Source organism: Cervus canadensis, chromosome 13 (assembly GCF_019320065.1).
Source record: "Cervus canadensis isolate Bull #8, Minnesota chromosome 13, ASM1932006v1, whole genome shotgun sequence".
In the NCBI taxonomy this organism is placed as follows: domain Eukaryota; kingdom Metazoa; phylum Chordata; class Mammalia; order Artiodactyla; family Cervidae; genus Cervus; species Cervus canadensis.
Window position 1 is genome coordinate 15451902 of NC_057398.1, and position 26126 is coordinate 15478027.

At 43.6% G+C, this 26126-nt stretch overlaps 1 protein-coding gene across 3 annotated transcripts in view; it reads right to left on the bottom strand.

The window, feature by feature from the left end:
• Window positions 1-25797, bottom strand: part of RGL1 (ral guanine nucleotide dissociation stimulator like 1) — a 166990-nt gene extending 141193 nt beyond the window's left edge. The window contains exon 1 of one of the 3 annotated variants that reach the window (XM_043484577.1): window positions 25650-25796. In XM_043484577.1, the coding sequence (XP_043340512.1) occupies window positions 25650-25781 (132 nt within the window). In that variant the 5' untranslated portion in view covers window positions 25782-25796. Of the gene's footprint in view, window positions 1-25649 lie in introns of all 3 variants that reach the window. The other 2 variants (XM_043484581.1, XM_043484582.1) reach the window with 2 other exon arrangements.
• Window positions 25798-26126: the final 329 nt, after the last annotated feature.

The window sequence follows — 26126 nt, forward strand, 5'->3', positions numbered from 1 at the left end:
TTAAATGTGGTGTTTTCCCAGAAATATTTGTCTTTTGGATGAAACCAAGAATGGAAAGTTTCTGCCTTAAAGGAGAACTTTGGAGAAGGTGGAAAGAAAAGAAAAACATATATGATGGAAATCTAACTTTCATCATAATTAGCCCAAATGCTGCAAGTATGGTAACTACTCACACAGAAAGATACAAAGAAAAGTAAATCTCACTGTTTTAGAGAGTTACTTGTGAGCCATATATCAATTTGATGTCTTTTTAAAAATCAGAAAGTATCTCAAATATTGCCTTTGCCAGGAACAAATTTTAGACAGATCTTTAGTTCTTGTTATTTCCCTGTTAAACTGGCAGAATCAACGGCTACTAACTCATACTTAATCCTGTTTTGTCTAGGACATGAAGCGAGGTCTATAGAATGAAAATGTGTTCAGTTCAGGGCAGGAGAAGGGGAGAAGCCATAACCCTTGGTTGATTCAACTTCTTTTAGATAGAATAGCGGACGCTCTAGAAAGCTGCCTATACTGGTTTTTCTTCCCTTTCCATCCAGAGATAATGGGTGTGTGTGTGTGCGTGTGTGTGTGTGTGTGTGTGTGTGTGTGTGTGTGTTGTGGAAAAGGGGAGTTTTGGATGCATGCAGTGGGAGGTGGGGTGTTGGGTGAGGTCTGTATGTGTGTGTCTGAACTGAGTGAGTGTGTATGTATTATAGGACGAGAGAATTGATAAGAGTAGATTGGCCTTCATCTTGAACCTTAATCATAAAAATCTCATGATTTCTCTCCAGAATCACGTAAATTCAACAGAAAGGCACTGTAAAGAAATGACAATACAACTGTAAGTTATATGGCAATGTTAGAACAAAATAAGTAACATACATTTACTTATAGCCAAATAGATGATATATTTAACATTATTTGAAGGAATTCCTCTCCTGTAGCTTGTCAGGATGCCTTGCTGTGAAGTCAGTGTGTCCTGTACCTCAGAAAACCACACCACCCTTGGCTGAAGGCTCATGACCTTAGCATGGAGACCAGCTGGCATTCCTGGCATGCATGCCCAACTCAAACTAAGTCCTTGGTCCTCGCCACCTGCAAAGGATGGGCAAGCAGAGGGAAATGCCTCAACATAATTAGTCCTATAAATCAGTATCAGACTCTAGCTGTCCAAAGAGGGTCCAAGAGATCCTAGAATCAGTTCCAGGTTCCTAGGATTCCAGGACTAAACTGGACCACCCAGGATTTTGTCGTGACCATGAACCATGTGAAGTGCATCGTCTTGGGGTGGTGGAGATCAGATCAAAACAGAAGAAGCCCGACTCTATCATCTCATAGAACAGAGCTGCCATCTCCGCAGTGCTGGACAGCCTGTCTCTGGACTATTTTGTGGGAGAGAATTACAAGTCTTTCGTGTTTAAATTGTTGTGAATTTGGCTCTCTGTTACAAGTAGCCAGACCTACATTCTAATTAATATACCTGTTAAATAGAAATCAGTAGAAAGTCACTTAGCCAAAGGCTAGATCATAATATTCTAAGACTGACTCTCATGTACTCTGATTCTGAAATTGTTCTGGGCTCTAAAAGGGATTCTTTTACCCATTTATGAGCTTCTGTGCAATGAATATTTGCGTGTTCACTACATCACAGGCACTGTGCTAGGCACTGCAGAAATAACTTTCAACAAGACAGTCCTGGTGACTGCCTCCTGGTGCTGATGGATTAGAGGGAGAACCAGAACAATCCATGTACATTACAGGATGCTAAGTGCAGAGAGAAGGGATGTTGTTGGAGCACACAGGCTGAGCCCACAGGATTTCAGGGGTTGCTTCCCAGAGAAAATGACCCCCACAGTGAGCTCTGAAAGCTGAGAAGGACTTAGAAGTATGAGAAGAAGGGGATGAAGGAGGAAGAGCGAACAGTCCCGGCAGAAGAGGCAGAACAGGGGCAGGCCCGGGACTCAGAGGGGTCACAGATCAAATAGAACCCTAGGCATGGCCTAGTTCATCAAATGTGCCAAATATGCAGGGACTACACATTTTTCCTGAAAAAGAAGTAGCGCTAATTGACTTAATAGTATAACATAGTAGAGACACGGGTTAGATCCCTGAGTCAGGAAGATCCCCTAGGAAAGGAAATGGCAACCCACTCCAGTACTCTTGCCTGGGAAGTCCCATGGATGGAGGAACCTGGTGGTCTACAGTCCACAGGGTCACAAAGAGTCGGACATGGCTGAATATAACATACTAACTGGACACATGTCCCTTGGAAACATGAAGGATGCTTTTGTTTTATTTTCTATAACCCCATAATCCCTCAGATAATTCTCTGGGAAGGGTCAGGTAAATAAATAACTATCTTAAGGACTTTAACAGAGCACATGCTATGCATCAGGTGCTAACTGCACCTCCTGGTCCCAGGTCTCAAGTCAGGGAGGCAAAGCCCGCAGGCGAGAGGAAGGGGTGTGCCCGTGAGCTCCCGGGCTTCCCTGGCGGCTCAGTGTGAAGGACCCGCCTGCCAACCAGGAGATGCGGGCTCAATCTCTGGGTAGGGACGACCCCATGGAGGAGGAAATGGCAACCCGCTCCACTATCCTTGCGGACACTATCTCATGGACAGAAGAGCCTGGTGGGCTACAGTCCACAGGGTCACAAAAAGAGTCGGACAAGACTGAAGCGACTAAAGAGCAAACAACAGGAAACCATACAGACTCCAAACTCCAAATCAGAATGCTAGTGTTACAGTTTGTCCTGCTTAGACCAGCCATCCGAGCACAAACAGAGGAGAGTCCGGTCCCTCTCTGGGGGTGGGGACACAGGCTGGCTGGAAGGACCTCTTGCAAGTCTACCTTGAGAATACTCGGTGCTGGTGCGACCCCTGACCAGGGAATGAGACGGAACAAGAGTGAGGTCTCTTTCCAGGGAGGAAAAAGCAACTTTAGAGATGGTGAATGCTGTGAGCCTCCTGACGGAGACTTGAAGGATGAACAGAATGTCTAGGTGGGAGGGGAAGGGTTTGAAGGAAGCAGAGCAGGAGAGGGGAGAGAAATCTGAGCAGAATAATTTTTGGCATGAGCCAAAAATAAATAAATAAAGTTTAAAACGTAGACTTCAAGGCACAGAGCACCACAAGAGAAGGAGACATTTCGTAAGGCTAAAAGGGGCAATGTATCAGGAGGATGACTATAAATGTATATGTACTTGATTAGACAGATTGAAAAAACAAAAACAAAAATGTGAGCCCAAGCTGGCTTCCCTGACTCAGACAGTGAAGAGTCCATCTGCAATGCAGGAGACCTGGGTTCGATCCCTGGGTCAGGAAGATTCCCTGGGTAAGGAAATGGCAACCCACTCCAGTATTCTTGTCTGGGAAATCCCATGGACAGAGGAGCCTGGCAGGCTACAGTCCATGGGGTTGCAGAGTCGGGACACAATTGAGCGACTAACACCTTCAAGCCTGGAGTCAAATGTGAGGCCATCCCAGACTAGACAGAGGGAAGGAGGCCACCCAGCCCCCTCACACCACACACCCACACTCACCCATCGCCCCTCTGGCTCACTGTCTCACCAGAGCATTCCACGAGTCATATGAATGGAAATGTATAACTTTACCCAGTGTAGGCTGTCCAAGTTCCTCTGTGCTCTAGTGGTTTGAGATTTACATCCCTGACATAGGTCAGAATTATGTATAATTTATTCACTAAAGCATGACTGTCATCTGTTTACAGACACAAAGATCTTTGCATTGGTAATCACTAACACTTTCTGTCATTTTGCAGTTTACAAAATGATTCCACATATATTAGTTCCCTTAATCCTCACGACTCCCAAAAGTAGAGGTATTACTATCTCCATTTTATGACTTAAGAAAGTGAAATGTCACGACTGCAAAGACAACATAAATGCTTAGAGCCAGGTCTTTTGACTCCAAATATCATGCCACTTTCAAAAGAATACATTTTTATTTCCAGAACATTTGTCTACATTCTTGCTTGTATGTTTTTAGGACTTACGGCACCTCAAGGAGTACATTAGTTCTTCATGAAAAAAAAGTTCAAGTGTTAGCTGCTCAGACATGTCTGACTCTTTGCTACCTTGTAGACTGTAGCCCTCCAGGCTCCTCTGTCCCTGGCATCGTCCAGGCAAGAATATCAGCGTGGGTAGCCATTCCCATACCCACTAGTAATCAGAAGTGCATCCACACAGTTGCCAGCCGTCAAGAATGACGTCCTCACTGGTTCTTTCATGAGTGTTTATGCCCAGTGCCCCTATCCTGGCTCAGGTTCCTCAGACGTAGCACATCGGCCCCATTCATCCATTCATACAATCATGCAGACGGCCATTATGCTCCAAGTACTGTGCTAAGTGCTGGGCAAACTGGAGGATCAATACAGAGCCCCTGCTTTCAGAGGACTCACCATCTTAGGAAGGAGAGAGACCAGGACATGGGACCTTGTGAAAAGAACGCGCGAATGCTTTTTGGAGGGAGCACGAGGTGAGACCCCTAGCGTCGGGAGACTCTTAATCCAGAGTTAAGGAGTCAGGGATGGCTAAAGCTGAGACTTGAATGGGAAGCAAAAGTGAGCGTGAACGTTTTCAACAGTACGAGAACCATGAACTTCCAGATGTTCAAACTGGATTTAGAAAAGGCAGAGGAACCAGAGATCAAATTGCCAACATCCATTCGTTCATCGAAAAAGCAAGAGAGTGCCAGAAAAACATCTACATCTGCTTTATTGATTATGCCAAAGCCTTTGACTGGGTAGATCACAACAAACTGTGGGAAATTCTTCAAGAGATGAGAATAGCAGACCACCTGACCTGCCTCCTGAGAAATCTATATGCAGGTCAAGAAGCAACAGCTAGAACTGGACATGGAACAACAGACTGGTTCCAAATTGGGAAAGGAGTACATCAAGGCTATATATTGTCACCCTGCTTATTTAACTTATATGCAGAGTACATCATGAGAAATGTTGGACTGGATGAAGCACAAGCTGGAATCAAGATTGCTGGGAGAAATATCAATAACCTCAGATATGCAGATGACACCACCTTTATGGCAGAAGGCGAAGAAGAACTGAAAAGCCTCTTGATGAAAGTGAAAGAGAAGAGTGAAAAAGTTGGGTTAAAACTCAACATTCAGAAAACTAAGATCATGGCATCCAGTCCCATTACTTCATGGCAAATAGATGGGGAAACAATGGAAACAGTGACAGGCTTTATTTTGGGGGGCTCCAAAGTCACTGCAGATGGTGACTGCAGCCATGAAATTAAAAGACACTTGTTCCTTGGAAGAAAAGCTATGACCAAGCATATAAAAAGACAGCATATTAAAAAGCAGAGACATTACTTTGCCGACAAAGGTCCATCTAGTCAAAGCTATGGTTTTTCCAGTAGTCATGTATGGATGTGAGAGTTGGACCATAAAGAAAGCTGAGAGCCAAAGAATTGATGCTTTTGAATTGTGGTGTTGGAGAAGAGTCTTGAGAGTCCCTTGGACTGCAAGGAGATCCAACCAGTCCATCCTAAAGGAAATCAGTCCTGAATATTCATCAGAAGGACTGATGTTGAAACTCCAATACTTTAGTCACCTGATGCAAAGAACTGACTCACTGGAAAAGACTCTGATGCTGGGAAAGATTGAAGGTGGGAGAAGAAGGGGACAACAGAGGATGAGATGTTTGGATGGCATCACCGATTCAGTGGACATGAGTTTGAGTAAACTCTGGGAGTTAGTGATGGACAGGGAAGCCTGGCAAGTTGCAGTCCATGGGGTCGCAGAGTTGGACACGACTGAGCGACTGAACTGAACTGAATCTAGGGGGAGAATGCTTAGTTCAGGAAAAGGAATGACATGAACAAAGGCATGGATGACAATCGGAAGAAAGTAACTTCACAGATACCACTGAATATACTTTGACAGCCTGAAGAATAAGTGCAGTGGGAAGGCACTGCTGAGAGATAAGAGTCAGATTACGAAGAGCCTGGGAGCCCCGTGAAAGAATCTGGGCTTTATCCTGGAGCAATGGAAACCATGAAAAGATATCACACAGTAGGGTGACATGAGAAGAGTCACATTTTAAACAGATCTGACTGCAGTATGGAGAAACGATTCGAGCAGCACGGCCCCCATATAAATATGTGTGAGCCACTTAGGGAATTTTAACTTTTCTAGGAACCACTTTAAAAAATAACAGAACAGATGAAATTAATAATTAATTTGAATAATCTAGTTTCTTTAACCCACAGTACTAGAAAGAGGTATGGCGAGAAGTGAACACGTGGAAGAAGTACTCAGGAAGTAGAAACTTGTTACAGGTGAGAACTTACTTTAGTTCATTTGACTCATTAGGATCAAATGAATCTTCCTGAAATATAGCTCTACTTAAGATATCCCTGTGTTTTAATTTTTCCACATTCTTGCTCTTTAGCCACCAGATAAAGCCCAGACTCTTTAGCCAGCAGCAGACTCTGCCTTTCCTCCGGCATCTGCATCCTCCCATCCACATTGATGGGCCTCTCTGCTCCCATCTGTGGACCCAGCATCTAAGACCAGTCATAACCTTATGCAGAAGGAATGAAAAGACCTCGGCTCAGCACTCTGGAATGGAGCATCAGACTTCTGCTCCTCCTTAGAGTCAGGCCCCCGTGTTCCAGGTCTGACTCCTGGCTTGGAAGTCTGCCTGGTCCCTCTGGGGTGGGGGCCTTGCATTTCACTCTCCATTCCACTTTTTCCTCCTTCCAGAGTTTGGAAGCCTGCCCATGAACCTGAGCTTAGTGGCTGGAGCCTGCTGACTGCTGACCGACATTCTTATTCCCTCCCTGCTGAAGACATTTCTTAGGGCCACCTGGTGCTAGATTTTCCAGTACCAGCACCTCCCAGCCTCAAGATCTGCCAGCCACCTCCCAACATCAGCTCCACTCACCCAGGCAAGTGGAGTGACCACCTTGTCATCTGCTGCCATATTCCTCTGAGTCTGCCTTCCAACGCCTTGTCTGCAGCCTAGACTTGCCCCACAGCTCCTGCCCCAGCCCCCCGGCAGATCTAGCCTCTGCCAGCTTGCTCTGTCTTTGGCAGTGAACCCGGCCATTTCTCACAATGTCTTGAGCTATAACAATCAACCACCAAGGCCCTGCAAACGTCCACCCCCCGCCACTGAAACTTCCTCCCTGAGCTCCTGTCCCCTTTACTCCAGTCAAAACCATCTCCCTGTCATTTGCCATTCATGCCCCACGCTTACTGACCTCCCTGATTCACTCCATCCAACCACTCGGCCTGGCAAGGGCCTTCTCCCATTCCATCCCCATTCCCTGAGGGATTCTCACTAAATATTAAGCCCCCAAACATGACAATCTGTAATCTCCTCCCCATCCTGACTGGAAATGACATCCCTCTCCTCTGAACTCCTCCAGTTCATTATCTGGATTTCCAGTATGGCTTTTATTACATTCTTCCTTCTTGCAAATGTCTTATCTCCCCAAGAATATAAATAAATGGCTTGGGAATAAGATCCATGTCTGATTACTTAGCAAAGCAAAATAGCTAGGGGAGAGGGAAGGAGGGAAAGAGGGACTTGGCTCCATTTTGCAAAATGAGTAACAGTCCATCAAGGATTATAACGGAGCAAGCGTGCACAGTCAAGCGCCTGCTTAGCATCCTTAATATCTTTCCTGAAACATGGGGGATATGGGCCCCTGTCCCTATAGACGTTAAGGAAATTCTGAGAGTCCCTTAAGTAATATACAATATTATTCTATATAGCCTCTCTATTTAGAGTTATCTCTTTGCATCTCCCCCTCAACCCCAAATGCATCTGGGAGCCCCACTCTCCCACCCTAAGTCTTGATGGTTCCTAAAACAGAGCTGGAATAAATTCAGCCACCCAGCTCAGACCCCTGCAGTCCCTCCTTGGCACCTCCTAGGTCCACAAGTGTGATAAAAGGCAGCACAGCAGCTTTCCCCGGGGATAGAAAGAAATCTGTGGACCCAAGGATCATGGGACAAGCCTCCCACCAGCACAAGCGGGAAACGTAGACTGCCAAGAGTGGGTGTTTCTGTTTGTTATTAAAATGGGCAAAGTTAGTTCTCGCTCCCTGAATAATAGTCAGCCTCTTGTTCCCTGTGTGGCAGTACATGCTGGACGTGGAGATTGTCTTGCCAAATGTCTATGACACGGTATGATGGGGGAGAGTTAAGCACATTGTACACAAGTACTTCATGCCTGTTTTCCGGCTTTCCTCTGAGGCACTCCAGATTCTTCATAAAACATAACAACTATCTCACCAGATCTATGTACAGGAGGCAGAGTACATTACCAAGTAGAACCCACCCACCACAATGTCTTCTCTACTGGGGCCTATCCTGCAATGTTAGACACCCAAATGGCTTTCCGGTCTAATATTCTTGTTCAACTATAAACATATATAAGTGTTGAATCCCAGGCCAGGACGTCCGAAGGCCCAGTGGTCTGGAGTCCTAAGATGCTAGGCAGACATCAAAATGCCAGGTTTTATGAAGAAGCATCTAACAGTGACTAAACATGCTTCAGAGGCTTTCCAGTGCTTAGTCACTCCTCACTGCTTCCACGTCTGAGCAATGCACTCCCTTTCCTGATGAAGCTATTGGTGCTCAGTGTCCTTTAGAAGCATCAAAGAAGATTCTCTAGTGCCTCACAAATTTGATGGCTTTGATGTTGATAATGAAGCTCTCAAAACTCCATGTGTCTGGGTTGAGCTAACACGTGAAGTGAAAGTGAAAGTCGCTCAGTCATGTCCGACTCTTTGCCACCCCATGGACTATACAGTCCATGGAATTCTCCAGGTCAGAATACTGGATTGGGAAGTCGTTCCCTTCTCCAGGGGATCTTTCCAACCCAGCAATCGAACCGGGGTCTCCTGCATTGCAGGTGGATTCTTTACCAGCTGAGCTACTAGCGAAGTCCTGAGATAACATGGTCAAGCCCTGTCTTTTAGATGCTTTACCTGGAATTGGAGCCCTGGTGTCCTTGTGGCAGGTACCCTGTGGACAGAATGCCATCACAGTCCTTGTAATTAGAAGCCACATCCTTTTCTGACCCAACACAAGTGGAAAATTAATGACTTGGGACAAGAATTATTCTATTGATCGGCTCTAGAGCGTGACAGATGCTCAAGGGGAAGAGCAGACAAGGAAGCTGAACTGTGAGCATCACTTATTTATGTATCAGATTCCAGAAGCTAAGGTACAGAAAGCACTTTAAGAATAAAAACAGAAACCAGCTACACAAGTCTAAGAAAACATTATTTTTCTTTCTACTCAAAATAGATTTGTATAATCTTGAGAGTGTAAATGGGCCTGACTTTTTTTAAAGCACCATTTGGTAATATCAATATTAAAAACACACTTCCCCTTTGAACAAATAATGTCACCACTAGGAATTTACCCAGTGGATATACATGGAACACTTCAACAAAACGTTATGTCCAAGGATGGTCACTGAAGCATTACTTTGGCATGGTTTTAAAAATACATCAAAATATCCATCAGTAGAGGGACTGGTTAAATAAAAATAGCATATCCATATAATGGATTAGTTAAAAGAATGAAATGAATCTGTGTGTGTCAATATGGAAAGGTTTCCATAACACTTTATTAAGGGGGAAAAAGTCAAGTACAGTACAGTGTGTATCGTGTGATTCCTTATGTGTTCAAATACACATATGTATGTGGAGAGGAGCACATAATTACATTCAGGCATGTGCAGGAAATCATCTCGGGAAATAGTTAGCCGTGGTAAACATTGAGTAAAGGACCTGAGATGGGCTGGAGAAAGAGCTTAACTGGGCAGGGTGGCATTTGGGAGACAGATCAGGAATCAGAGTAGGTGTCTTCTTTGTACTCTCCATTGTTGAAAATACTAATAAACATTCTATTATTATTTGAAACAGTTTCTAAGTTAGTATCTTCAACAGAAATTGGGTATGTGTCCAAAGAGCAAAGCAAAAAAAAAAAAAAAAGAGGCTCTTGGCTGAGAGATGGATCATGCCCTCAGCCAACTCAGCTAAAGAGGAAGTATTCTGGTCCGCAGAGAGGGAGAAGCTGGCCTCTGCAAAAACTGCTGTGTATTAGGGTGGAGGGGGAAGTGGAAAGAAGAAGAAGAATTGCCTCATCTGGGTTTTTAATTGAATTTTAATTTTTCCACTTATTTCACTTTGGAAAAGAGACTTTGATAAGAGGAACTAGCACTTGCCCAAGAATAGAAGGGACCAAAATGTTGTCCCTGCTACCTAGAAAGACTTGGAAGGAACACTCTCATCCCTTCCTGACTCCAATCAGAAGGGTGAAAGAGGTGTTCACAGGGAATGTTGACAAAGGGTAGACGCTGAAGTAGGAGGACTGTAAACCAGCCTCACAGAACACACACCTTCCAGAGCTGCTGGTGGCTCCCTTTCTACTGAACAGCATATTCTTTTGTGTTCTTGGCCTTGGGGAAGAACCGCAGCTTCATTAACCCATTGCACAGTCTGGGCTGCTGTGGCAAATGCCACTGTCTACCCAGACAGAGTGATAACAGAAAAGACTGAAACTCAATGGAGTCCACTGCACTGAAAGGCTCACTTGCCACATGACTCTTGTTTGTGATCTACACGGAGGCTTTCTATCAGCCAAAACCTCCTTCTGTGGCTTTCATTACAGGGCAAGGCTGTCCTTATTTATCTGAGTAAAATATCCATGACGCTGGTCTAGATATCAACCCTGTAAAGTAAGCATGACTTGAACATGATTTTCTACCTGATGGACCACCAGTTCCAGGGTAAGCATAGAATGTTCCCCTCTTGTCACTCCCATCCAATTATTCATCACCAGGGCAGAAGAAGGTAGAGAGCAGCATCATAAGCCTCATTGGATAATTTCTAAATGCTGGACCATCTTCAGGGAAGTCGACTTCCCCCAAGCCAGGTTGCTTCAGCTAGTTACAGTATAGGGCTAAAAAGGCCAAGGTCATGAGCTTATTTACCCTGAGGGCCAGTTAGCTTTGATCTGTTTCATGGCCATATATTGTATCCCTCAACCCAAACATCTGTTTCAAAAATGGATGCCCCTGATGACAAGGGAGACTGGTCCAAAGTAAAACAGGTGTCTGAGTTCAAATTCACCATGCTTCTGGAAAAACGACACGAAGCATACCAAAAATATTAAAATTACATCACCTGTTATTTGTTCCAAAGACATCAGGAAAAATAACACCAAGCAGACCTCAAAGATCTGCACAACTGCTAGACTGGTCGTCAGGCAGAACATAGCTATTTACTCATAAGAGCTCACTTTTGCTTTAAGAAGAAGGTATCATCCTATAAACCCGTTTTTCCACTAAAATAATTTGAGAAAACTATTTCACTTAATATATACAGAATGTTCTACTTGTTTACAGGTATTCCCTTAGGGAGGAAACTGAAATCGAAATGAGTGTTATAAACTTCTATGCCCTTGGTACTCAGTCACTTCGATTTGTGACTTCACGTACCATAGCGTGCCTGGCTCCTCTGTCCATGGGATTTTCCCAGCAAGAATACTGGAGTGGATTGCCATGCCCTCCTCCAGAGGATCTTTCCAATCCAGAGATCAAACCCAAGTCTCCTGTGTCTCCTACATTGCAGGCAGATTCTTTACAACGGAGCCACTGGGGCACCCCTCTATGCCCTTTATATCTCTTTAAATATTTTATATTAAAAAGTAAATTCAACATTTCAGTCATTATTTGATCTGAACATTTTTCATGCTAATTATTTATAAATTCGTATTTCTTCGAATTGCTCTAATCCTTTCCTCACAAATATGTTCTTCACCCATATACTAAGGATAAAATACCTTCTTTTTTTCAATTGGCTCACAGACCCAGCACTTATGCTTTTCTACCATTTATTTAAAAAAAACGAATTTCCAATCTATCTTTCTTCACACTTCTATCTAGCTCCTTGCTTCTGAAGTTCCCAACACAATCCACAAACATAATCAATATCTGAAATACCACATGCATCAGTACCTGAAACACAGATGAAGATCTAGAACTGGGACTTCCCTGGTAGTCCAGGGGCTAAGACTCTGTGTTCCCAATGCAGGGGGCACAGGTTCGATCCCTGGTCAGGGAACTAGATCCTTCATTTGGCAACTAAGAGTTGTCATGCTGCAACTAAAGATCTCACATGCTGAAACTAAGAAAAAGATAAAATATATATATCTCACATGCCACAATTAAAAGATCCTGCACACTGCAATGAAGATCAAGGATCCCATGTGCCACCACTAGGACCCAAAGCAGTCAAATCAATACATACATATCTCACACTCTCACCTTGATCCAGATTTAACATTGAGGGCCATCTTACATACCTTGAAATCTGAGCACATCTACAACTGCAAGCGCTCTGATCTCAAGATAATAATAGATTTATTTCAGTTCAGTCACTCATTCATGTCCAACTCTTTGCAACCCCATGGACTGCAGCATGCCAGGCCTCCCTGTTCATTGCCAACTCCAGAAGTTCACCCAAACCCATGTCCATTGAGTTGGTGATGCCATCCAACCATCTCATCCTCTGTCGTCCCCTTCTCCTCCTTCCTTCAATCCTTCCCAGCATCAGGGTCTTTTCTAATGAGTCAGTTCTTCGCATGAAGTGGTCAAAGTATTGGAGTTTCAGCTTCAGCATCAGTCCTTCCAATGAACACCCAGGACTGATCTCCTTTAGGATGGACTGGTTGGATCTCCTTGCAGTCCAAGGGACTCTCAAGAGTCTTCTCCAACACCACAGTTCGAAAGCATCAATTCTTTGGCACTCAGCTTTCTTTATAGTCCAACTCTCACATCCATACATGACTACTGGAAAAACCATAGGTTTGACTAGATGGACCTTTGTTAGCAAAGTAATGTCTCTGCTTTTTAATATGCTGTCTAGGTTGGTCATAACTTTTCTACTAAGCAGCAAGCGTCTTTTAATTTCATGGCTGCAGTCACCATCTGCAGTGATTTTTGAGCCCCCAAAAAATAAAGTCTGTCACTGTTTCCCCATCTATTTGCCATGAAGATTGCAATACTACAAATAAAATTCACCATTTTTAACTCCCGATCCCAGAAAAACAGGCAGATCCCTTATTGGTAGGAATCTGTCCTCTGGGGGAAGAGGGAGTCTCGCTTTTTCTGTTTTCCTTCTGGTCACCTACAGTTGTGCCTTGAAAGAATGAAAAAAGAGTCCACAGTGGCTCCCAGATCCAAGGTGCCAGGTGTAGGATCCTGCCGGGGGTGGAGGTAGGGGGCTGGAACAGGACAGGATCTTCTCGTTCAGAAACTACTCCATCTATCACTGCTCATTTGACTTCAAAGGAGCACTGAAGCCAGGCCTCAAGAAAAGAATACAGCTACATCTGTGGAGACTGGGAGTGACCTGAGAAAGTATGTCACCCTACTTATGTCAGACTTATGCTGACCACATAAGCCCTTTTTTCTTTTATGGCTACACTGTGGCTTTGTTGCTGTGTGCAGGCTTTCTCCAGTTGCGGGGAGCGGGGGCTCCTCCTGTTGCAGAGCAGGGGCTCTAGGCATGGAGGCTTCAGTAGTTGCAGCATGTGGGCTCCGTAGTTATGGTTCATGGGCCCTAGAAAGGGCAGGCTCCAGCAGTCATGGCACACAGGCTTTAGCGGCTCCTTGTCATGTGGAGTCTTCCTGGAGCAGGAATCGAACCATGTCTCCTGCATTGACAGGAGGGTTCTTATCCACTGTGCCACCAGGGAAGCCCTGACTACGTGAATCTTGACCCCAAACCTGAGACATGTGGTTTTACCATGGATTCTTCCCAACTTCTCTCAAGAACCTCTCCCAATTCTCCATAGGCTATTGAGCTGCCTTACAGTTTTTCTGTCCACCCTGACAAAGGACAGAAGCATAATATAAAATAAGGTGCCCCCATTCCCTGCCAACCATGGAGGATGGTATATAGCATCATTGTACCCAATAAAACTGTACACAGTGTATAGTTTCTCCTCCCTACGTGTTTATGAGGTCACTGGGAAAACTGCTACTCTTTTCATGTCTTCCCTCTCCTGTTTATCTTTGATATCCCCCCTTCTCCCTCCCCTAGCTTTCCCCTTCTTCTCTATCCTATAGACAGAGCCCCTTTTCTTCTCTACTATATAATTCTAAACACAGACTCTGCCAATAACCCTAAGCTATTGCTGCATCACGCTGATTTGCACCAGCTGTGCCTGATGGCGGTTAACCCACACTTACAACAGAGCCTTCTTAGATCTTCCTCTGAGAACAAGATTCCACATATATATCTAAAAGTCATAACCAGCAAGGTGGAAACTGAGCCAAGAATAAATAGATCCTGCTTTGAACTACTGATCACATTAAATAAGAAAAATAACACAACCAGAGCAAAGAAAAGTGCTACCCAGAGGTGTAGCCTAAAGATTCTTCTTGAACACGTACAACAAACTAGTAGATGATTTGCCCCCTCAAACATCCCACTCCCTAGTTTAAGGTCAATTCCCTCAATATTAATGAAAGGAAAACCCAGGTCAGGGCAGGGAGCTCAAGGAAGGGAAGACTTTCTCATGAAGAATTCAAGGGACAATAAAAAAGTATACTCCTACATATAGCTGACTCACTTCATTGTACAGCAGAAACTAACAACATTGTAAATCAACTATTCCTCAATTAAAAAAGGAAAAAGAAAAAATTAGGAGGCCTAAGAAAAAGTATGCTCCCAAATAAGAGCATCAAAAACTTTATCATGTAACTAGAGTTTGCAAAGCTTAGAGTCTTTGAGACTCTTAAATAGCTGTGAAAAGCCAAGTGCATGGAGCTGGGAATTAGCGTATAATGATGTTATTCTGCAACTTTGGGCAAATCACAATCTCAGATCATCAGTTTTCCTATCAGCTCACTCCCTGAGGAGTCACTGGCAAGGTCACCAGCTGGTTTGTGCACACTGAATTGTCTGGCCCATTTACTTTCCATTATGAAACCATGTGTAACGGTCCTGTGTCTGAATGTGATCAGGTCATGTGAATGACTGTCATTAGAAGGTAATCATCCTTCTTCATCTCTGTCCCAGTGCGACTGTGTTCCAGATTCGTCAAACCAAATTCCATTCTTCCTAGCTCCATAGGATAATGAACAAATGCCGTTAGTTTTGTTAAGAGAAAAACCTTCCAAGTTGTAAAATCATTTATTAGTTTCAAAAGCTCTGGCTAACCTCAAGATCAGGGACACAACGTGATTCATCTGATGTAAGAGGACATCAGCAGTCTAAGAAAAATATGTTATAACTAACTTTTTGTTACAAAGCTCATCTACTTATAAATTAGGTTCCTAGTGGCTGCCTTCACATCTGTTTCACTGTCAGTCCAGGAGGACATTAAAACAAGTCACTGCTAACCATCGCCTGTTGATGGCAGGCAGAAATGGTGTACTTTAGCTCAGGACAGCTTCAAGCCATCTATGAAAGTTCTTAGGTTGAAAATGTATAGGAGACAGATCTTCTATACTTATTTCGCTCACTAGGAGTAAAGTTTCTGTGCACTAAAAATAGCAACATAATTTCAGGCTCCCCAGAAAACACAGCATCCCATTAGTCTTTTTTTTTTAATTTTTTTTCCATTTATTTTTATTAGTTGGAGGCTAATTACTTTATAATATTGTAGTGGTTTTTGCCATACACTGACATGAATCAGCCATGGATATACATGTGTTCCCCATCCCAATCCCCCCTCCCGCCTCCCTCTTCCCATCAGTCTTTAAGTACTGAATGATCAGTTCCTAAGCATCAACAGCATTAGTACAAAAATGGAGATCCCACCAACAGTGTCAGGTGGGGGTCCTGATGTTTGGAGGACAAACTCTCCCCCAGAGTCACAACGCTTTCACAGAGCCTCGTGACCTGACTCGTGCCCTCCTTTCAAGCCTCATCACCCCCAACACTTTCTGTCTCGAATCCTATCTTCCATCCACATTGAACTACTCTTCATTCCCCTATCCCCCACCCTCTACGCCTTTGTACATGCTTTTCCCTCTGCACCTGCGAAGGACTTCCTTCCCCATCCCCATAATGAAATAGTCCACCTCATCCATTTTCCATGTCTCAATTGTATGAAATCACTTACTCCTACACATCATTTACTACTCTTAGCTTCTCCAAACCTCCCAAATTTAGCTAAAATATGCTTCACATGTATTCCTTTACAAGCTTGTGTTTTCTTTTAATTGCCTTAAATCACATCTATGGTGCCTTTGTGAGAAAAAAAGTTTATATTCCCCACTAGACTATAAGCTCCATGAAGCAGGGGTTATATCAGTCCTATACGTGGCAGTTACTCAACAAATATCTATTGAGTAAATGACTCAGTTCACTATTTTATATTTAATAAGATAGGAATGAATTTATTTCAGATGTTTTCTTTTTTTTAAGAGAGCTGTCATTTTATTCAGTCTTTTTGTTTTGACACTTTTTAGAACTGTAAAAGATGCCAAGAGATACAAATACATAATCGTGTTCATATTACCGCCATCTGGAATTGACAAATGTTAACAGTTTTATATATTCCAGTCTATTCAAGACTGCTTTCAAAGGGCCAAAACTCCAATGATTTTGTGATCAATCCTGAGTTAACTAGAGAGAGAGAAACAGAAACAAAATTATTAAGCACTTACGTGCCAATCACTGCCCTAGGTTTATATGCATTGCAGAGTCAACCATCCTAAGTGAATATTATTATCCACACTTTATGGATGAAGAGCTTCCCTGGCGGCTCAGACGGTAAAGTGTCTGCCTGCAATGTGGGAGACCAGGGTTCGATCCCTGGGTTGGGAAGATCAACTGGAGAAGGAAATGGCAACACACTCCAGTACACTTGCCTGGAAAATTCCATGGACTGAGGAGCCTGGTAGGCTACAGTCCATGGGGTCACAAAGAGTCAGACACGACCGAGCGACTTCACTCACTCAGTGAAGATAATGGCCACTAAGACTTAGAAGATTAACTACTGACCGAGATAATACACCCAGTAAATGTTACTACCATGTTTCAACCAAATACTAACTAAATCCAAAATCCCTGGGGCTTTGTCCTTTATTGTCTAGATCCTCAAGTCCTATCTATACCTGGAAGGCACCTGCACTTTTTGAGCCAAGGAATGTACTTTCACATATGTTATTCATCCAATTCATTTAAAAAATGTCAATTAAGTGCCTACTATGGATTGTGTACTGTTATCTCATAAACTAGCAGAAAATTAAGTTAACCAGGGCACTGCTTTCACAAGTGTTTTGGTTAATTCAGCTATGAATAAATTAAGTGGTGATATAATGCCAAGGAAGTTTCTTCATTGCAAAAGAAACATGCAACCATCTAGGCAAAGAGAAAATAGCATTTAAAGGCTGAACAGACTACCTTCCTGTCCCTGCCAAAGGTTAAGGATGACACATGACAAGCTATGCTCACATTAGACGGCCCCTGAAAATTTACCTTGGTCCTACAAGGACTGGAATGTTGTGGTTGTGGTAGGGAAAACCTTTGCAAGGTGACTAGATATTTAAGGGTCATATTTAAAAATCACTGACCTGAAAGTAACACAACATTGCAAATCAACTCTCCGCCAATAAAAACTTTAAAAAATAAAATAAGTAAAACAAAATAAAAATTTACTGTCACTTTTGATTTCCACAGTGTCCTATATTTTTGTCTTAATGATTAAAAACATGAAACCTAGGGGTAAATAATTTGACTTAATATCTCTTCTTGGCTCTCAGTTCAAATTCTTATGGTTGCTTAACGGTCAGCATGTGTGTGGCCCTGTAGTTCACATGAAAGAAAGTGAAAGTCACTCAGTTGTGTCTGACTCTTTGTAACCCCATGGACTGTAGCCCGCCAGGCTCCTCTGTCCATGGGATTCTCCAGGAAAGAACACGAGTGGGTTGCCATCCCCTTCTCCAGGGGATCTTCCTGACCCAGGAATGGAACTTGGGTCTTCTGCATTGCAGGCAGATTCTTTACTATCTGAGCTAGCATAGGGTCCAGTTAAGCCCCTGCACATTCTTTCTTGCGGTCCCTGCCCCCTTTCAGAAAATGAATGACATAGCGTTCCCTGCCCCAAAGGGACAGCCTGACCTTGTGTGGATACTTTGTATCCAGGGTCTTGCTCCATTTCTTCCAGTAAGTGCAGGGGTGTTTGGCAATCACTCACTTTGTAACTGTATTGTCAGCAGTCTTGACTTCTCTTAAAAAATTATAAAACTTCCAGACTCCCAATTGAAATCCTGGCTCTTTCTTGCTTTCCCATATCTACCATTCTCCATGATTCCTTAAACATAACCTCACCTCCCACTTTGATAGAGCATGATTCCTCCATCACAGTGTTTCAAGTCTTTTTTGCCATTTTTAGCTTCCCTGATCAACATTTTTACTTTGAAACAATTCAGATTTGTCCTTGCACTGCATCCAACCTACTTAAAATGAGTGTTTTGAGGCAACATTGAGTCCTAAGCACAATATGGCCATAAGGGTAAACAGGAGTGGGTGGAGAGGTTACTCTGCTTACTGAGGACTCTTTTCACCAGGCTATTCGCTTTCATTGTCACTGTATTTTTACTACACACATATGGCGTTGCACTGATTTCTCAGAAATCCAGTAAAATTCTAGTGGCTCCCATTATTGGCAAGTACAAGCCACAGAGTAAATCATATGGTTCTGGGCCTTGGGTCCCTCCTTTCATGACGGCAGAGGAAACCCCACTAACTTCCAGAAGTTCTATCGCTTGGGTGCTCTTCTCAGAGTAAGCCAGTGAGATAGTTGGTTTTCTGTCCGTTCCTTTGTTCATTCATTTATTCATTCAACACATGTCTCAAGAGTGTAGTGATATAACTTTGAATAAAACAAACATAGTTCTTCAGATTAGGAGCTCATAGTATATTGGAAAAGAAATGATTGCCATATAATGTGATAAATGGACATGCAGGAAACACAGAGTAGTTTTTAGAAAATTAAGAAAAAAATGGACAAGGGCACATAACACAGACTGTGGAGGTCAAGGAAACGTCAGACTCTGGAAACTGCCAGAGTCTGAAGGGTGAATAGGAGTTCGCTGGGCAAAGAGGAAGGAAGGGCACCCCCATCAGAGGCTACAGCATCCTATGCAGATGCGCTGGGGCCACCAATGTCCCTGTATCAGAGTCCAAGTTTTTCAAGCATGCCAACCCTTTCCTTGGAGAAGGGAATGGCAACCCACGCCAGTATTCTTGCCTGCAGAATCCCTTGGTCAGAAGAGCCTGGCGGTCTACAGTCCACGGGGTCGCACAGAGTCAGACACGACTTGGTGACTAAACAACAACAACCTTTCCCTACCAGTGACCTCCTGTAAATCTCTACCTTTCTGAAATTTTCTCCATCTATAAAGGTTCCAGGGGAATGCCCTGCTGGTCCAGCAGTTAGGATTCTGCACTCTCACTGCGGAGGGCCCAGGTTCAACCCCTGCTTGGGGAACTAAGATCCCACAGTCCAGGCAGTGCAGCGCACCCCACCCCCACGCCTCCTCCCCCCCCCACCCCCCGCCGCCAAAAAAAAAGATTACAAAAGATTATGTGTCTTGACATTCATAGGCCGGGGTTTCTCATCAAGTCAACCAGGTAAATTTCTCAAATGTCAGGTCATAGGAGAAGAATTTATAGCAAAAGTTTTCCACTATTTCCTCTCCTGGGTCCCTGAAAGAGGATGGGCCTTTGGACTTGCTACTCACTGCTGTGGCAAGCAGTACAGCTTCTCCCCAGATAGCCTACATTTGTAATCCAAGGACAAATTTAAATAAATACCGTTTCTTCTTCAAATTTGTGCCCTCGAAGGGGAGATAAGCCTAAAGGACAGAAGACAATTCTTTCCCTTTCATGGAAACTATTTCAGTTTGTGAGCTCCTCTCCCCCAACCCCCTGCCTCTTTATTGCCTCATGCCAAGCTTGTCCTGACAATAATGGAGTTTTCAAGCAAATAAAAGAGACCCTGAGGTTTACAGCAAGCACATTTTGGAAAACAATGAGCTGAAACAGAACTGTTTTGCACACTTTTTCTTGGGGAGCTTAGACCCACATGAACGCAAGCTCCATGAAGGAGTGGTTTCCAAGCCCTCAAGAAATCGGTCTTTTTCTTTCTTGCTCCCTTCCTTCCTTCCTTCCTCCCTCCCTCCTCTTCTTTTCCTCCCTCCCTTCCTAAATTCACTTGGAGTTTTCTTTATTCTCTGTAGTAAAGTACAAAGAAATGTTTCCATCTAATACGACAGGCAGGGTTCATTCTAGGACTGGGAGCCAAAGGCATGTGCAGACTCAGTCGTGTCAGACTCTTTGCGACCCCATGGGCTGTAGCCCGCCAAGCTCTACTGTCCATGGGATTTCCCAGGCAAGAATACTGGAGTGGGTTGCCATTTCGTCCTCCAGGGGATGTTCCTGACCCAGGGATTGAACCCACATCTCCTGCATTGGCAGGCAGATTCTTTACCACTAGCACCACCTGGGAAACTGGGAGCCAAAGAGAATGGGCTAAAGTGGTTGCAAATGTCTAACAGAGTTTTACGGGAGAAAGCTATGTATCAATTTTATCCTTCTAAAAGGCCCTGGCCTTTCCTCCTGCAAATGGTCACCTGAGCACCCAAGTCAGCAGGCAGGATAACAGAAGGTTGAGAACCCAGCCTGCCCACACCCTTCCAAGGAAGACGTCCCTGAGGAGCACACTGCTGACTGGTATCGCCCCACCACACGCTCGGGGCAGAGAAGGAGGAACTGAGTGGGTCTGAAACACCCTTATCTGGACACTGCCCAGAATGATTTGTGTATGTCAACACAGTGCTGTTTAGTTGGGGTTGGTTATTTTCCTCCTGGGAAGATCACCCATAGGAACCTCACTGGGGGCCATCTCATTAGAGTCAGGCAGCTGTGTCTACCAGTTCAAACCCAGCAGCTGTTTAAAAAAACACCGAAGGAATCCTGGAGTACTGGCCTTCCAGAACGTGGGGGCAATCTGGAATTCAGATGGCAGAGGTCAAAAAGTGACTGGTGTAAAACTGGCAGGCCGATAGGGTGTGACATTTTACACTCCTCTGTCCTTCACTGATTCATTCAATAATAAGAGAAGTCTACATTTATTGCTTATTATGTATGTCTACATTATTGCTTATTATTGCTATTCTAAGCACTTTGCATGCACTTGGCTCTGGCAACAAGAGCCAATGGTTAAAAATAAGAAGATACAAGGTGGGAAGACTGGAGCTGAAGAGACTTCCCCGATGGTAGGTCTCTGTTCCGTGGTGATAGCAGGCTGTTTGGTGAACAGCATCTCAAGGGCAGAGGGAAACTTTGAGGTGATTCTGGTGGGCTTCAGTGTCCAAGGAAGCAACAGTAATTCAGGGAATGGGTGGAAATACTCAGGTTCCAAACAATCAGACTGTTTACACAGTTGGGCCCCTATCAAAAGCTTGGAGTACGTGGAACAGAATTCAGTTATGCAGGGAAAAAAAGAGCTACAACAAACTTAGCAGAGGTTTAGGGCTTCACTCAAACGGAGTGGAGTTAAGGGCAGGGTGCAGTCTCCATGAGATGTTGTGATGCTATGCGGGAAAACTGAGATGGAAACCCAGCCACACACACTGGGAAAAACATTTTGAGGAATAAAAGAAAGTTATGACTCAATGGGCACGTCGTTGTTTATTCCCATGAGACACTGCCGAGCCAGGCTCTAAGAGAGCAAGACTGGGACCATTTATTACGCTGATGATGGCGACCTGGCCAGAATGAGTTGAAGTCTGGGAAGGGAAACCAAATGTAGAATCCGGGTGATTCAAACAATTTTGGTAGACAGCCTCATGAGAAGATAAGAGTATAAATGAAGAGAGACAAGCTTGAGTTTGAATCTTACTCTGCCACTTACCAGTTATGTATCTTTTAGCATGCGCCCTAACTTCTAATCCTCAAAATCCTTATGCAAAATATTCCTATGGGACTTCCCTGGTGGTCCAGGGGTGAAGAATCCCCTGCCAGTGCAGGGGACACAGGTTCAGTCCCTGGTCCGGGAAGATTCTATATGCCTCAGGACAACTAAGCCCATGTTCCACAGCAAGAGAAGCCACTGCAATGAGAAGCCCATGCACCACAACGAGAGAGCAGACCCTGCTCACCGCAACCAGAGAAAGCCCAGGCACAGCAATGAAGACCCAGTGCAGCTAAAAACTAAAAAAAAAAAAAAAAAGCAAGCTTTTATAAAAAATATCCCTATGACTGTGACAACTGAATATACTGCTGAATATAAAAGTGCCAAGGACAGTTCTGACACACAGTAGGTGCTTAACAAATGATACTTTCTCTCCCTCCCTTACAGACCCCTGTTGAATATTATTAATATTTGGTTTCATTATTCCATTTCTCACTACTGATGATAATGTCTACCTTATTGATCTCAGTAAAAATACTTCAAACCATGTTTATATATTAACTTCCCAGGCAGGACATGTCTATCCCTTTGCCTCATATTAAAGTTTGTGGTAGAGAGAAAAAAGGAAGTCATTCAGAATCACAAAGAAGCCTAGTGCTATCTTTGAACCACATTCTTTTTTTTTTTTTTTTTTAATTTTTTTATTAGTTGGAGGCTAATTACTTCACAACATTTCAGTGGGTTTTGTCATACATTGATGAACCACATTCTTTAAGGTCAGCAAAGAACTGGCTCTTCAGAGATGAATAAAATGCACACCCACTGCTTGTCCAAATAGTCATCCAGTTTCTCTCTCTCTCTCTCTTTTTTTTTAATTCTCTCTCTTCCTGTCCCTCAGATGAGAATGATTTAATCTCCAAAGTATGCGTGATGACACATACTATTTCTTCCTCCAAGAATGTGATGTTACAATGTGAGGCCCCATTCCAGAACTGGATTGAGAGCGAGAGGTCATATGTCCAGTCTCCATACAGGCATTCACTAGCTGAATTTCACATAGAGAGCATCTCTGTTTCACAGCCACAGAGAATATTGCTTATCTTGGCAGGCTCCTCACAAACGTAAGACACAGCACAGATAAGCCGTGCACGATGAATGAGTCAGTGCAATTTCAATCAGGAAAGACCCAAACAAACAAACAAAACCCCACCACTGACTATGACCCAATGGCGAATGAAATAAATCACCTTTGTACCAGAGATGGCAGTATTTGGGTTGCTGTTAACCTTTATAGAAACAACATGTTACTATGAAATCATGATCACATGGTCATGTAATTGCTATGAAAACGATTCATCAATCAACCATCAGGTATTTATTTCAACTGTGTACAGCAGTATGTGAGTGCTTTAGGGTTTCTAAGTGAAGTCTGAATAAAACTAATGGACGTGGTCTCAAGGACAGACAGCCTAGCTTGAAAGAGAGAATCACCATCATGAAAAAAGAATACCCCCAAATAATTCCCAGTTGAGCACTGACTAGCCGAGTGTATACAGAGAAGGAGATCAAAGTGGCTGAAAAAGGTTTTGAAGTGTTCCAGGCCATCCTTCACATGTCTGACAGAGCAGGATTCCTAGAAAACAAATCTGTGTTACTACCCCTGCCTAAAACCCCAAGGCCCACAAGACAATTCCTGAATTTCTGAGTGAAGTGTATAAGTCTTTTCATTATTTGGTGCTTCTCAGCTTCATCTCTTGCCATTTCTCTTCTGCTGCAGATGCTCCCAACTGTTATTCTATTAATAACACTGCCCTTTACACAATTTTCCCTCTTCTGGGAATATTTGCTGGGGTTCCTCTTCTAAAATCCCTTCTGTTGGGTTAACTTCTACTTTTTCTTTAAGAATGAACTCAAGCCTGCCTTCTTCGCTGAGAAGCTTTCTTTCCCTGACACCCACACCTCCATGAGCATACTTACACCCATGCAGGATTAATGCGCCCTGCTGTAGGTTCTGAAAACACCTAGGGACATATTGATTACATACAACACTCATCACACTGCATTGCAATTATTGATTGATTTAACGCCGTTCCCCCCCTATTTCCCATTTTTTAGTATCAACTTTGCGTGCGTGTTCAGTCACTCGGTCGCGTCCAACTCTTTGCGACCCATGGACTGTAGACTCCCAGGCTCCTCTGTCCATGGAATTATCCAGGCAAGAATACTGGAGTGGGTTGCCGTGCCCTCCTCCAGGGGATCTTCTTGACCCAGGGATCGAACCTAGGTCTCTTGTGTCTCCTGCACTGGCAGCCAAGTTCTTCACCACTAGCACCACCTGGGAAGCCCTGAAATATGCATAAGGATGATAAACTCCAAATTTAGGATAGTGATTACCTTTGGGGAAGGAGGAAAGCAAATAGAATTGGGTGCCAGGGCCAGGACTAGCGTGAGTAAGCAAGGCACCTAGCATGCAAAATACAAGGATAGATTAACTTCCAAGTTTGTGCAAGTGCAGGACACAAACCTGAGAGTGGGTACCTCCTGAAATTTAGTGCCCGCAGCACCCCCCTTTCTGATCCTAGTCTTGACCCTATTAAGGGACATACACAGAGACTTCAAACAGCTTTCTGCAGAGTTTTACTGCTTTAAGGAACAAAAACCAAAACTCTGTTGTGCCATTTCTCTTCTGCTGCAGATGCTCCCAACTGCAGGACATTCTATTAATAACACTGCCCTTTACACAATTTTCCCTCTTCTGGGAATATTTGCTGGGGTTCCTCTTCTAAAATCCCTTCTGTGGGATTTCTATAGAAATCCCTTCTATAGAAATGTGCCTTTCTATAGAAAGATTTTATAGTTTCTTCGTCTGGATTTCACATGTGTAAGACTATAGCTATTATAGTCTTTATAATAGCTATAACTATAAGCTATAGTTATTATAGCTACGTTCTTGGACTGGAATCATTACAAAATGCAAATATTAGAGATTTGGACACCCAACACAAGTGCTCTGAGGCCCTGGAATAATGATTTCTCATGAAAGATTATTTTCCTCTTAACAGAATAACCAACAGAAAGACATGTGACCAAGCTTGGCAGTGAGGCCCTCTCTTCCATTGTTTTGCATTTTGAGCAGAGAAATGTGAGAATGAGAGGGGAGAGACCAGTTTGGAAGTTATAGCAGGGGTAGGGCTCTGACTAGTTCCTGCTGACTTGGTTCCTGTCCTATTTCCAAACACAGTTCTCCAAATTCCCATCAGTTCTGCGAACCTCCCAATATCCTCCAATAATTTGCCAGTTTCTTTAGAGTCCATTCCTATTGCTTGCAACCACGGAGCCCTAACTAATACTTAATCTCACGCTGTCAAAGAATGAATTTATATAATTCCACATGTGTTAGTTGATCCCGAGGAATCAATTTTCTCACCACAATTTGATTTCCCATGTATGTTTGGTGGGAGTCTACAAGGACAAATGCCTATCTGCATGTTTTAAGTCCTATCTGTCAGGGCTACCTCCCTTGGCTGAATGAATCGCTGTGGAGTTATTAATGTCCAAGAGACATACCCCTGACTTCTTATTCTCTAGCTGTGGTTAAGCCTATGGCCCCTGAATAAAAAATTGCCAAGCTGGCCTATGATAACAGCTGCGCTAAGAATGAGCATCTCAAATCTAAGAAAACCCATAATTGCACCAACTGTGTCGCTAAGCGTTGTCTTACCTCCTCTGTCTTTAAAACTTCCCATATCCGAGCATGATCTTCCACCAGCCAGTGTCCTGTGTTTTCTACCTTGCTGGAAAGTTTGAGTTTAGACACCACATGTGCAGGCTCTCCCAGGGGCTTCTCCTCCATCTTGAAAGAGCCAGGCTGGAGGCATTACGGATCTGTATGGACGAATAAAGTGGGATCCAGGTTAAAACATTACATAACAACAACAGCAACAAAGAGATGGCAGAACAAGTTATCATGCCTGATTTGTGGATAGTGAGGCCATCAAAAATAGTATCACAATAGACACTAAATCTTATGGCCACTTTCTATATTTTAGCTATTCATGATTGGCATTTTAATGCAGGCTTCTGGAGAAAGGGAAGCATTTTGATAATGGACGAAGTGATAAAATTTTAAAACAAAGTAAAAAGTATCCTTCGCCTGTTCTATCTGCTTGTCACTTTGCTCTGGTCCCTCAGTAGAAGA